The sequence below is a fragment of the Cynocephalus volans genome, chromosome 11 (genome assembly GCF_027409185.1).
Source record: "Cynocephalus volans isolate mCynVol1 chromosome 11, mCynVol1.pri, whole genome shotgun sequence".
In the NCBI taxonomy this organism is placed as follows: Eukaryota; Metazoa; Chordata; class Mammalia; order Dermoptera; family Cynocephalidae; genus Cynocephalus; species Cynocephalus volans.
Window position 1 is genome coordinate 121,873,973 of NC_084470.1, and position 14,365 is coordinate 121,888,337.

At 37.5% G+C, this 14,365-nt stretch overlaps 1 protein-coding gene and 2 pseudogenes across 1 annotated transcript; 1 reads left to right on the forward strand and 2 right to left on the reverse strand.

Annotated features, from left to right (window-relative positions):
* Positions 1-2,528: 2,528 nt before the first annotated feature.
* On the reverse strand, positions 2,529-4,155 carry LOC134390249 (splicing factor U2AF 65 kDa subunit-like). The gene is made up of 2 exons (XM_063113467.1): positions 4,139-4,155; positions 2,529-3,177 (listed from the first exon to the last, which is right to left on the reverse strand). Exons 1-2 carry the CDS (start codon positions 4,153-4,155, stop codon positions 2,529-2,531), a joined length of 666 nt encoding a protein of 221 aa, XP_062969537.1.
* Positions 4,156-4,240: 85 nt separating this feature from the next.
* Positions 4,241-5,423, forward strand: LOC134390250 (sorcin-like; annotated as a pseudogene).
* A 3,091-nt stretch (positions 5,424-8,514) lies between these two features.
* LOC134390281 (aldo-keto reductase family 1 member D1-like) lies at positions 8,515-10,226 on the reverse strand (annotated as a pseudogene).
* Between the last annotated feature and the right edge of the window lie 4,139 nt (positions 10,227-14,365).

Here is a 14,365-nt window from a genome sequence, read left to right on the forward strand (position 1 = left end):
TTTCACTATGTTGATTCTTCCAATCCAAGAGCATGGGATATCTTTTCATCTTCTTGTATCCTCTCTAATTTCTCTCAGCAGTTATTTTGTAGTTCTCTTTATAGAGATTTTTCACATCCTCAGTTAACTTAATTCCTAAGTATTTTATTTTTTTGGTGGCTATTGTAAATGGGTAATCTTTCTTGATTTCCCTTTCTGCATGTTCACTACTGGAGAATAGACATGCTACTGATTTTTGTGTGTTGATTTTGTATCCTTCTACTGTGCTGAAATCATTTATCAACTCCAGGAGTTTTTTCGTAGAGGCTTTAGGCTGTTCGATATATAGGATCATGTCATCTGCAAACAGGGACAGTTTGACTTCATCTTTTCCAATCTGGATGCCCTTTATTTCCTTCTCTTCTCTGATTGCTCTGGCTAGTACTTCCAGCACTATGTTGAATAGGAGTGGTGAGAGTGGGCATCCTTGTCTAGTTCCTGTTCTCAAAGGAAAAGCTTTCAGCTTTTCCCCATTCAGGATGATATTGGCAGTGGGTTTATCATATATGGCTTTTATTATGTTGAGATACTTTCCATTTATATCTAACTTATAGAGGGTCTTTGTCATGAATGAATGTTCAATTTTATCAAATACTTTTTCAGCATCTATAGAGATGGCCATATGATCCTTGTGTTTGATTTTATTAATATGGTGTATCACATTTATTGATTTGTATATGTTGAAACAACCTTGCATCCCTGGGATGAATCCCACTTGATCGTGGTGAATAATTTTACATATGTGTTGCTATATTCTGTTTGCTAGTATTTTAGTGAGGATTTTTGCATCTATATTCATCAAAGATACCGGCCTGTAGTTTTCTTTTTTGGTTGTATGTTTACCTGGTTTTGGTATCAGGATGATGTTTGCTTCATAGAATGAGTTTGGGAGATATGCCTCTGTTTCAATCTTTTGGAATAGTTTGTAAAGAATTGGTGTCAATTCCTCTTTGAATGTTTGGTAAAATTCTGCTGTGAATCCATCTGGTCCTGGGCTTTTCTTTGTTGGGAGCCTTCTGATAACAGCTTCAATCTCTTTTATTGTTATTAGTCTGTTCAGATTTTCTACGTCTTCTTGGCTCAGTTTTGGGAGCTTATGTGTGTCCAGAAATTTATCAATTTTCTCCAGATTTTCAAATTTGTTGGCATATAGTTGTTTATAGTAGTCTCGAATAATTCCTTGTATTTCAGATGTATCAGTTGTAATATCACCTTTTTCATTTCTAATTTGTGTTATTTGGATCTTCTCTCTTCTTTTTTTTTTGTTAGCCATGCTAATGGTTTGTCAATTATATTTATCTTTTCAAAAAACCAACTTTTTGATTCATTGATCTTTTATGTTTTTTTTGGGTTTCAATTTCATTAAGTTCTGCTCTGAACTTAATGATATCTTTCCTTCTGCTAACTTTAGTTTTGGATTGTTCTTGTTTTTCTAGTTCTCTTTAAGGTGAAGTATTAGGTTGTTCACTTCCCATCTTTCCATTCTTCTGAAGTAATCATTTAATGCAATAAATCTCCCTCTTTGTACTGCTTTTGCAGTATCCCACAGGTTTTGTATGATGTATCATTGTTTTCATCAGTTTCAATATATATTTTGATTTCCCGTTTGATTTCTTCTTGTACCCACATGTGATTAAGTAGAATCTGCCAAGCTTCCACCTCCCCTGCTGGACATCTCCCTGCTCGGTGCACACTGGGCTGGGCTGGGGATGGAGACGGGTGGCAGCGGTGAGGCCTACCTGCTGGATCATGCGGTGGTGGCACCACAGGGCGTGTGGTCTCTGCAGAGCTTCCGCCTCTCCTGCTGAATTTCTCCCTGCTCTGTGCACACTGGGCTGGCTGCTGGGTCCTGTCTGTTTGTTTAAATACAACAAAATGTTTAATGAGCAAATTCGTCTTAGCACATATGAAACAGCCACAGATAGTAGGAGAACTATGGGGGCCATGGGGCTGGAAGCAGGTCGGGGAAGACTAGAGAGAATCAACTACATAAGAAACCAGGGAGGGGACAAGAGAGGACCAGAGGAGGGAGCTGTGGTCCTGGAAAGGGAAAGAGGGCTGGGCCCTGAGGACCAGACAACAAAATTCCAAATAGTTTGGCCATAAAATATAAATGCACTATGTTCCTACCATGGGGAAGGGGGAAAGAAAAGGGGTATAAGGAAGGAGAGGCTGTTTGGGGAGAGGCAATGGAGGTCCTATCCCACCCTGCTGTGCACCCATCCCCATCCCAACCTCTTCCCTCTATGTCTGTGTGGGTGCACTTGTCTGTGTGTGCCTGTGTGCGCTCACTTCCCCAGTCCGCTCCCTTCCCTAACCTCCCACCCTTAATTGCTGCCATTCCTGTTGCTGCCGGCTGTCATTCAGCTGTCACTCCTCTGCCCTTGGTCTTCAGAGTGGGAAAAGGGGGAGGAGAGAGGAGGGAGAAGCCACCAGACATCCCTGCCCCACCCTCCCCTGGCCGCCCCTACCAGAAGTCCCAGTGGTAGTTAAGAGTTTGGGTCACAGTACTTCATGACAAACACTCTGTTGCCAAACTTGCAGTCTGTCAGCCCCTGCATGGCTTTCTGGCAGTCAAACACAGAGGTGACCTCCACCAAGATCCTTCCACAGCTAGGCACCTTGATGCCATCCACAGGCCAGGGGATCTCGCTGTACTTGAGGAGCCTGCACTTGCTGCACTTGTCACACACATCCTCCACAATCTCCTCACACTCCCAGTCATCCAGCAGCTCCTCACACAGCACCACATTCATGAGGTACAGAACCTCAGCTGGGCCGCCCATCTGCACCTGGGCACTCATCAGGCCTGGTACCTGCAGGGTGACATGTGTCTGGTTGATGGCACTCAGCCTGGCATTCTCGGCTCCCACACTCACCCACTGGACGAGCAGCTTCTTATCCCCCAGCTGCATTCTGTTCAGCCCCATGATAGCATGAGAAGTGGCATTGATGACCACATACTCACAGAAGGCATAGCTCTTGGAGAGCTCCATGGCACTGTCCTTGGCCAGGTTGAGGGCCTTGAGAGGCCCAAACAATGTCAGCAGCTCTTTTACCTGGTCATCATTCAGGTAGATGGGTAAGCCCCCGATGAACAACTGGTGGGCAGAGTCACAAAGACCATGGTGGACACAACTCCAATTGTTTTACCACCATTTTTTGGAAAGACTATTCTTTCTCTGTTGAATTGCTTTTGCTCCGTTTTCAAAAATCAGTCACCTATATTTATATGGGGTTATTTCTGAACTCTATTCTGTTACATGAATTTATTTGTGGTTTTTTTTTTCCTCACCAATACCACCTTGTCCTGATTACTGTAAATTCACTGTAAGTGTCTAAAGTGTCTAAGTCATACAGTGCCAGTCTTCTGACTTGGCTCTGCTTCTTTCTTTCCTCCCTCCTTCCCTCCCCCCCCCTTTTTTGGTGGCTGGCTAGTATAGGGAACCAAACCCTTGACCTTGGTGTTACAAGGCTGTGCTCTAACTCTTCTTTAATATTGGCCTCTTGTCTTTCAATATAAACTTTAAAATCAGTTTGTCAGTATCTACAAAATAACTTGCTGGGAAGTTGGTTGGGATTGTATTGAATTGTTAGATCACTTTGTAAGAATTGGCATCCCAACAATATTGATTTTTCCTATTCATTAACATGGAATATCTCCTCATTTATTTAGATCTTTTTAAATTTCTTGTATTAGAGTTTTGTAGTTTTCCTCATGTACACCCTGTGCCTGTTTTGATAGATTTATACTTTCTCTCTCTCTCTCTCTCTCTCCCCTCCCCACTCCTTTGACACTAATGTAAAATGATGTTACGTTTTTAATTTCAAATTTCAATTGTTCATTGCCAGTATATAGGAAAACAATTGACTTTTGTATATTATTCTTGTATTCTGCAACCTTGCTGTAATTGCTTATAAGTTCCAGGAGTTTTGTTGTTATTGTTGATTCTGTGGGATTTTCTGAATAGATAATCATGTCATCTGTGAACAAAGACAGTTTTAGTTATTCTTTCCCAATACATATATTTTTTATTTCCTTTCTTATTTTATCACATTAGCTAGGACTTTCAGTACAGTGTTGGATAGGAATTCCAACAGTGTGAGAGAGGACATTCTTACTTTTCTTGACTTTTGACATCTTAGTCCCAATTTGTTTCCCCTTGTTAGAGGGAAAGCATCGAGTTTTTCACAATTAAGCATGTTAACTGTAGGTTTTTTGTAGATGTTCTTTGTGAAGTTGAGGAAGTTCCCCTCTATTTCTACTTTGCTGAGAGTGTTTGTCATGAATGAGTATTGGATTTTTTCAAATGCTTTTTCTGCATCTATCTATATGATTATATGATTTTCTTCTTTAGCCTGTTGTTGTGATGGGCTACATTAATTGATTTTCAAATATTGAACCAGCCTTGCACACCTAGAATAAATCCCATTTGGTTATGATTTATAGTTGTTTTTATACATTCTTGAATTTGATTTGCTAATTTTTTGAGGATTTTTGCATCTATGTTCATGAGATATATTGGTTGGTAATTTTTCTACTTCCAATATCTTTATCTGGTTTTGGTTAATATTAGGGCAATGATAACCTCATAGAATGAGTTAGAAAATATTTACTCTATCTATTTCTGTAATACGTTGTATGTATTTCTGATTGTAGAAAATTAGTATAATTTCTTCTTTAAACACTTGATAGAGATCCTGGTGCCGGTGGTGGGTATTACCCAGATAGGTATGAAGGGCTCCTAGAGGACAGACTCAGGATCTGCTGTGTGGTTACTTTGCTGCTGAGGCTGGACAGGATGGGCAAATAGATGCTGATGAATTGCAGAGATGTCTGACACAGTCAGGTATTGCCAGAGGATACAAACCTTTTAACCTGGAGACTTGTTGGCTGTGGTTTCAATGCTGGATAGAGGTATGTCTGGCATAATGGGTTTCAATAAATTTAAAGAATTCTGGGCTGTACTGAATGACCAGTTTTAACAGTGATAGGAGTAGAAAAGTGAATTCTCAAGAATTGCAGAAGGCCCTGACAACAGCGGGATTTAGGCTGAGTACCCGGGCCATGAATTCAATTGCAAAATGATATAGCCCCAATGAAGAGATCACTTTTAATGACTACATTGCTGCATCAAACTGAGGGCCCTCACAGTGTTTGAAGATGGGTTACTGCTCAGCAAGGTGTTACGAGTTTTCCGTATGATGATTTCATTCAGTGTGTCCTGGGTGTTTTAATCAAGAGGAGACCGTATGAACGTAATGGACATTCCAGCTGGAGTTCCCTTGCTCTTCTTACACTGCCTTCAGTAATATGTGCAAACTTTCATTGTCACTGTCCCTTAACAGCTATTGTAAAGGTTTATTACTTTATGTACAACTGAAGTTTCATTTTTAATTTTGATAATAAATTCTTTGGAACTTTAATAATATAAGATCAAGTCTATTACACCATTTAAAATATCCTTGAACTATTATCAGTCATGCCTTATTTTCTTGCTAAGTCTCTTTTACGTAAATTTAAGTATGTAAAATGTCTAAGGTGCGTTATTTATTTTTCATTGTTAGATACTAAAAACTTTTCATCAGATTACAGCTATTATCTCTCCTCTCCTTGAGGTGCTTTAATGTAGTAGTGAAAGTTTTATGTGTGGAGTATTCTTAGTTTTATGTGTAGAGTATTAGACTTGCTTGGATGCCAACAAACAAACAAACATGGTAATCCATATCAGGGTTCACCTTAGTAGAAACTTAACACAGGCTTTAGGTCTTACAGATATTCTGATGGCCTTATGAGTGGACAGGAAATGTGAGTGATTATCTTCTGCCTCATTAAAACCTGTTGAATAATTTGTATGGCATATACTATGTCACCAAGTCCCTATTTGTCAACATTAATTTAAACCTTTGTTAACTATACTTATAAATCTTGAACATTATAAGCTTAACTATATAAAAAGAAAATTGATAGAAAAAGACTAAAGGAATATATGAAAATATAAATTACAGTTACTTTTGGCTAATGGGATTCTAGGTGATTTTAATTTCCTTTACACGTTCTAGTGTTTTCCAAATTTTCTGTAATTTGTATGGTTTCCCTTTAAAATCAGAAGATGTTAATTTTTAAAATATTGATACATCCATTTGGTATCATGTGTTCACACTTTTAAAAATATACACAGCAAAAGGACTGGCTACCACTGGAAATCAGTATCATGAGTTCATTTTCTTCCTTTCTACTACTTTCCCAGATATTCTGTAATAAGCAAGTATTACATTTATAACGGAAGAATTTTTTTAAAATTTTAAACCATGGGCTTTCATGTAGGATCTGGATTCTAATGCAGGCTGTAACTCTTACCATGTAGTTTGGTCATTTTAGATAATCTCAAAAGTCTAGTTTCCCTGTCTTTTAAAAGGAGATAACACCTACCTCTTGGGGTAGTTCTGAATATGAAAAAGTGTGTTGTTATAACAGGCACTGACAAAGTCTCTGTTTCTTACATTTAAAACTGGCCTGGTTTGTCTTTCATTTGCAAGGGCATCTAACGGACAAAAAATTAAATTAGTCTGTTTTCTCCTTGCCAGCAGAGTATCTATTTTATTTTAGGGCACAATGTGAGAATTACTATTCAAGTGAACAATTAGTTGTCAAGCAATGAAAATGAAACATTTTTCTAAGCATCTTTAGCCTCATTTCACTACTGTAAGTATAATTACTTTTTCAAATATTGCTAAAATATACATATTCAATCATTTAATAAACATTTATTCAACTCCAAAAAAATTGGTAAAATTCACAAGTGAGCCTATCTAGCCCTAGTGCTTTCTTTTTTGGAAGGTTATTAATTATTGATTCAATTACTTTAATAGATATAGGCCTATTCAGATCGTCTACGAGTATTTCTCTTTGTGTGAGTTTTGGTGGTTTGTGTCTGTCAGGGAATTTATTTACTTAATCTGAGTCATCAGATTTGGGGGCATAAAGTTGGCCATAATATTCCTTCATTAGCCTTTTAATGTCCCCCTTTTCATTTCTGATATTATTAAATTATGTCTTCTGGTTTTTTCTTGGTTAGTCTGGCTAGATATTTATCAATTGTATCTTTCCTTTTTTTTTGGTAGAACAAATCATAATACTTTATTATTTCTTGTGAACAAAATATTTTACAGAAGACAGCAATGTAAGAATTAACATTGGAATCAGTGGAAATAATGAATACAAATCAAATTTTTTAAGGTGATAATTTCTCAAAAATGTATGTCTTCAGGTCATTGAAAATTATCTACAAACAATTGGTCTTGGAAAAACACAATTTTTGAAGAACTCTCACACTGTGAAAGTGACCTAGTGTGAATGAATAAAATCTATTTCTCTAGTTGAATTGAAAACAGGTGCACCTCTATTGCTAAATTCTAATAATCTTCTTATGCAATTTTTTAAAATCTACGTAAAGTAAAATTACCAGCATTCTTTTGAACTTGCTACTTTCTCAAAAGGTATATATCCCAATAATACTCTTACATTCTTGGGGGGGGGGTTCTTAAATTCTTAAGTATAATAATTTTATAAAACCTCTTCTTTCAGTGTTTCCTAAAGCCTCCCTTTTAAGTGGCTTTTTAAAATACAGCATCTTTGGACTATTTTACAATTTGGGGTTTTATTTGTGTATTTGGTTCTTTTGAAGGCACTTCACAGAATGGTGCTGTATGATGAACCTGGGAAAGAGTGATAAGACAGGGCAAGTATGGATCACCAGCTATGTTGAAACTCAGGCCCTTGAAAAGATGCAACAGAGAACTGGTAATTAATCATCCTTCAGGCTGAGGAAAAGCAGAACAAACACACATTGGATGGAAACAAACAGCAACAGTAAAATCATTACAGCTTTGCTGTTGACAGTGGTATTTAATTAGCTCTATTTTAAGACTTTTCTACACTTAGCCCTCTCTCTCTACCCAAGGTGCAGAAAATCATTTCCTTCTTAGTAATGCATGCGTGGATCTTATCTTGGCTGTGCATGCATTACAACCAATGGTCTAAACCATCAAGGCCACCGCCAGCATGCTGGCACATGCTGTCTCTCCACCCTTTTTCTTGTTCTGTAAACTGCACATGAACTCAGACTGCCAGTGGTCGCACCCTGATTCTTGAGTTACTATGAATTACTTGCGTGTTCATATGTTGCTTTTGAAATGTTTTATAAAGTCTAATGTTTTTCTGCCTGGAACCTAGAGGACATCTATCTAATAAAATATAAACCGATAATTTCCAAAGAATTGTTTCAACAGATTTAAAATTTTTTTCAACAGAGCAAGTCAAAATCACTTACACTACACAAAAGTGAAGCATGTTTCCATCACCGCTTCATCTGAGTATAGTAAAACCTCTTTCATTTTCATATATGTGGGAATCACCCAGCCCCGGGTCCTGGCACACACGGGAGGGAAAATCTGTTCAGGAACTCTCTGCAGTCAGTGTTCATCATGAAATGGGTATTCAGGATGATTGCACCACACAAGCATTTCTTTTTTTTTTTTTTAAAGATTATGATAAGCATTTATTTGAATAGTGTTAATTTTTTACAACATCTTTGTGCAATAACATGCCACTAAGAATTTCCTGGAGCATTGTTTCTTCTTAGCACAGGAAAATTGATTGTGTGTCAAATGCCATTGAGTAGAGTTCTTGGAAGTAAGAAGTACCAGTGACATAAAGGGGGACAGCACTGTCAACTTTGGGTGATGAGACAGTTGAGGGATACAAAATTTTTCCAAATAATGGTTCACCATGCCAACAAATCTTGAGCTATCTTCCAGCTAAAATAACTTTTCTTGCTGTGGATATTTTCACCCAGAGACTTCAAATGAAGAAGAAAACAATGAAAATTCTGATGAAAATGAAGATGAAGAATCTGAGGCTGAGAACACCACACTTTCCACTGCAACACCTGGCTATGGAGAGATCACACCTTTAGTCTTTTCCCAAAAACTCCTATAACGTGTGTCAACAAAGACAGACTTTGTTCTTCTTGAGGATGAGAATGGAGCTTTGTCTGGTTTTGTATCTCCAGCAGCTGACAAAGTACCTCACGCCAAGTACGCATTCATAAATGTTTGTTGAAAGGATTAGTGCTTGGATAGTTTTGGAGGCTGAGAAGTCCAAAGTCCAGAGAACACATCTGGTGGTGGTGACAGTGACCTAAGGGTCTCACATTGCAAGATGGTGGAAGCAAAGAGACCAGAAAGCACACGAGCATTTCCACAAAGTGGACATTTCTATTCAAGGCTTCAATCTCCTTCATTTATTTTTCAATGAGAGAAAAGTTAAAGATCTAAACACTTTCTTCGATCCTTTCAGGATTAAAGCTTTTAAGAATGACAACCACCCTTCGCTGGATGTTGAAATGCAAAACAATTTGAGCTGCGGTCTTACTGTACTTTTTCCCAGCTGAGTTCAGAAATGCATTCTTCAGCAAAGATGGAGAAGAAATATTGACCCAGTTCGGATCCCTAGTGGTCCCCAGAGGGCTATATGCAATAATGACAATGTCATGTTGTTGGCAAAATTTCAAGAGTTTTTGCTGGGTGAAATATGGGTGTCACTCAACCAGGTTGCTGGCTGGCTTGTGTTTGAGTCCTGGTTTTTCAGGATGAACTCCAGCTGCCTGCGGTTAACATGAAATACTCTGAAAGATTTCACCAAGCCAGCATCTTTGCAAGCTTCCAAAGCCTCCCAAGTGGCACACAGATCTGATATGTGATATAACCATTTGTCATTCTCATCTATGGGATATATTTCATCTCCAGGCTTAAAGGCCATGGGTATTTAATGATGTAAAGATCCATAGAATCCACTTTGAGGATCTTGAGTGTCCTTTTCAGGGTTGAGTGGACCATCTTTGGGTCAAGATTTGTAGGCCACAGCTTTCCACAGTAGAAAATATCCTCCCTCCTCGCCTTTACTTCTGCTCTCTTCTCTCCGATGGCGTCTCCCACTTTGTGCTCGTTTTTGTCAGTGTAGGCCCCATCAATGTGTCGGCACCCACTGTCGATGACGATCTTCTCTGATGCGGCCCAGATTCTGTTAGGGGTCAAGGTAGGTTCTGAGCAGGTACCAAGCTGATGATGGGAGTGCTATTTCCTTCACTTAGAGGTATGGGGTGATTTGCAGCCCTGAAGCACATGTTGGGGAGAGAGTCTGATGTTTCAATTTTCGAGGAATGATTCTGAACACCACAGGCAGAGGCTTTAGTTTTATTGTTGTTTTCTAAGAATCAGCTTTGGGTTTCATTGACTTCCTCTATTGATTTCCTGTTTTCAATTGCATTGGTTTCTGCTCTAATTTTTATTTATTTTCTTCTCATTCCTTTAAGCTTATATTGCTCCTCTTTCTCTAGTTTCCTAAGATGGGTGCTTATAGAATGGATTTTGGTTCTTCGTCCTTTCCTATTAAATACATTCAATGCTGTAATTTTCCTCTAAGCACGATTTTTACCGCATCACACAAATTTTGATGTTATATTTTCATTTTCATGTAGCCTAAAATATTTTCTATTTCTCTTGAGACTTCTTTGACCCATGTGTTATTTATGTGCGCGTTGTTTAATCTCCAAATATTTGGGGATTTTCCAGCCATCTTTCTGTTATTGAATTCTAGTTTAAATCCATTCCAGTCTAAGCATTTCCTGAATGATTATTATTGTTTTAAATACATTAAGGTGTGTTTTATGACCTAGAATGTGCTCTGTCTTGTTGAATGTTCCAGATAATCTTGAAAAGGATGTGGATAATGCTTTTGTTGGATAAAATGTTCTATAACTTTCAATTAGATCTAAGTGATTAATGATGCTGTTCAGTTCAATTCTTACTGATTTTCTGCCTACTGGATCTGTCAGTTACTGATATGCATGTTGAAGTCTCCAACTATCACAGTGGATTTATCTGCTGTTCCTTGCAGTTATCTTTTTTTGCCTCCCATTTTTTGATGCTCTGCTGCTAGATGTGTAGACGTTAAGGATCGCTATGTCTTCTTGGAGGGTTGACCCCTTTATCAACATGTGATGCCTTTCCTTATCCCAGACTTCTTTGTTCTGAAGTCTGCTTTGTCTGAAATTAATAGAGGTACTCCAGCTATACCACAACATAGAGTTGGGTGTTGTTTTTTAATCCACGCCAACAGTGTCTTTCTTTTAATTTGTATATTTAAACCATTCACATTTAAAGTAATTGCTGATATCACTGAGTTCATGTCTACTATGTTTGTGACTGTTTTCTATTAGTCACACTGTTCTTTCCTTTTTTAAACTTTTCCCTCTTTCTGCCTTCTCTAGTTTTAATTGAACATTTTATCTGACTGCATTCTCTCTTCTTTTAGCACGTCAATTGTACTTCTCTTAACATTTTTAGAGGTTGTCCTAACATTTGCAATATCCAATTAGGAACGATATAAGTCCAGTTTTAAGTAACTCTGTACTGTTTCTATGAGTAGTGTGGGTACTTATAAGACTATTTTCAGTTCCTCCCTCCTGTCCCTTATAACATTGCTGTCATTTATTTAATTTATCCACAAAACCACTTATATTGTTGCTGTTATTACTTTGAAGAGCTATCTATTAAATCCATTAAGAATGAAAAAAATAAAAGATTTTATTCTACCTTTATTTATTCCTTTCCTGATGTTCATTCTTTTGCTATGTAGATCTGAGTTTCTAATCTGTGGCATTTTCCTTTTCTCTCAAGAACTTCTTTTGACATTTCTTTCAAGCAAGAAATTCCCTCAGTTTTTGTTTGTCAAAAAAAGTCTTTATTGGGCCGGCCCGTGGCTCACTCGGGAGAGTACGGTGCTGATAACACCAAGGCCCCGGGTTCGGATCCCATATACGGATGGCCGGTTCGCTCACTGGCTGAGCGTGGTGCTCACAACACCAAGTCAGGGGCTGGGATCCCCTTACCGGTCATCTTTTAAAAAAAAAAAAAAAGTCTTTATTCCTTTATTTGTGTGTGTGTGTGTGTGTGTGTGTGTGTGTGTGTCTAATTTCTTTTTATTTTTCTAACTTCTTGGGTTAGGTGATTGAATTCATATTTTTTCTTTTCTTATATATGCCTAAAAGGCTGTGAGATTCACACTAAAGACCAGTTTAGCTTCATTACACAAATTTTTGTATCTAATTTTACTGTCCATTGCTTCTTTTTTTAAAAAATTTATTTTCTTTTTTTCTCTTAAGATAATTAGTATATTCAACATTACACAATGTAATCTTTTTTTGTGGCCCTGTAGAAATTCCTTGCTAACCCCCTTCTTCCTTTCTCACCTTTAGTAGCCTCAATCTGTTCTCTCCTTTTGAAAGTTCAGATTATTGTGATTGTTGTATCTTTCTTTCTTTCTTTCTTCTTTATTTGTTTACTTTTTTAGCTCCCACATATGAGTGAGGACATGTGGTATTTCTCTTTTTGTGCCTGGCTTATTTCAGTTAACATAATTTTCTCCAAGCTCATCCACGATGCTATTAATGGCAGAATCTCATTTATTTTTATGGCAGAGTAGTATTCCATTGTGTAGATATCCCACATTTTCCTTATCCAGTCATCTGTTGATGGACATTTAGGTAGGTTCCAACTCTTGGCTATTATAAATAGAGCTGCAATAAACATGGGGGTGCAGGTATCCCTTTGACATGATGACTTCCATTCCTTTGGATATATACCCAGCAGTGGGATTGCTGGATTGTTGGTAGTTCTATCTGTAGTTGTTTGAAGAACTTCCATACTGTTTTCCATAATGGCAGCACTAATTTACAGTCCCACCAACAATGTAGGAGGGGTCCCCTTTCTCCTCACACTTGTCAGATTTTCTAATTCTCTGTCTTTTTGATAATAGCCAGTCTAACTGGGGTGAGATGATATCTCAAGGTGGTTTTGATCTGTATTTTCCTGATGCTTAGCAATGTTGAGTATTCTTTCATGTGTCTGTTGCCCATTTTATATCCCTTTTTGAGAAATGCCCGTTCAGCTCCTATGCCCATTATTTTAAGTTGGGTTCCTTGGGTGTTTTGGTTTGTTTGTTTTACTGTTAAGTTGTTTGAGTTCTTTGTATATTCTGGATATTAATCCCTTGTCAGATGCATAGTTTGCAAATATTTTCTCCCATTCTGTAGGTTGTCTTTTCACTCTGTTAATTGCTTCTTTTGCTGTGCAAAAGCTTTTTAGTTTTATATAATCCCATTTCTTTATTTTTTCTTTTGTTGCCTGTGCTTTTGAGGTCTTATTCATAAAGTCTTTGCCCAGTTGTACTTCCTCAGGTGTTTCTCCTATGTTTTCTTCTCTGAGTTTTATAGTTTCTGGTCTTATATTTAAGTATTTAATACATTTTCAGTTGATTTTGGTATATGGCAAGTGCTACAGGTCTAGTTTTATTCTTCTACATATGGATGTCCAGTTTTCCCAGAACCGTTTATTGAAGAGGCAGTCTTTTCCCCAATGTATGTCCTTGGTGCCTTTGTCAAAGATCAGTTGGCTATAAGTATATGGGTTGATTTCTAGGTTCTGTACTCTGTTCCATGGTGCAAGTGTCTGTTTTTATGCAAGTACCATGTTGGTTTTTTTTACTATAGCTTTGTAGTATAATTTGAAGTCAGGTAGTGTAATGCCTCCAGCTTTATTTTTTTGCTGAGGATTGCTTTGGCTGTTCAAGGTCTTTTATTGTCCCATATGAATGTTAGGATTTTTTTTTCTATTTTTGTGAAAAATGTCATTGGTATTTTCATGGGGATTGCATTGAACCTGTAGATCACTTTGAGTAGTATGGACATTTTGACAATGTTAATTCTTCCAATCCATAAATATGGAATGTCTTTCCATCTTTTGGTGTCCCCTCTGATTTCATTCACCAGGGATTTGTAGTTCTCTTTGTGGTAACCTCTTTAGTTTATTCCTAGGCATTTTATTTTTTGATGACTATTGTAAATTGACTTCCTTTCTGGATTTCTTTTTCTGCTAGTTCGTTGTTTGAGTATAAAAATGCTATTGATTTTTTATGTTGATTTTGTATCCTGCTTCTTTACTGAAATTGCTAAGAATTTTTTTGTAGCCTCTTTAGGTTTTTCTATATATAGGATCATGTCATCTTCAAACAGGGACAGTTTGACTTCATCCTTTCTGATCTGGATGCCCTTTATTCCTTTCTTTTGCCTGATTGCTCTGCCTAGTACTTCCAATACTATGTTAAATAGGAGTGGTGACAGTGGGCGTCCTTGTCTTATTCCTGTTCAGGATGATATTGGTGGTGGGTTTCTCATACATGGCTTTTATTGTGTTGTGAGATATT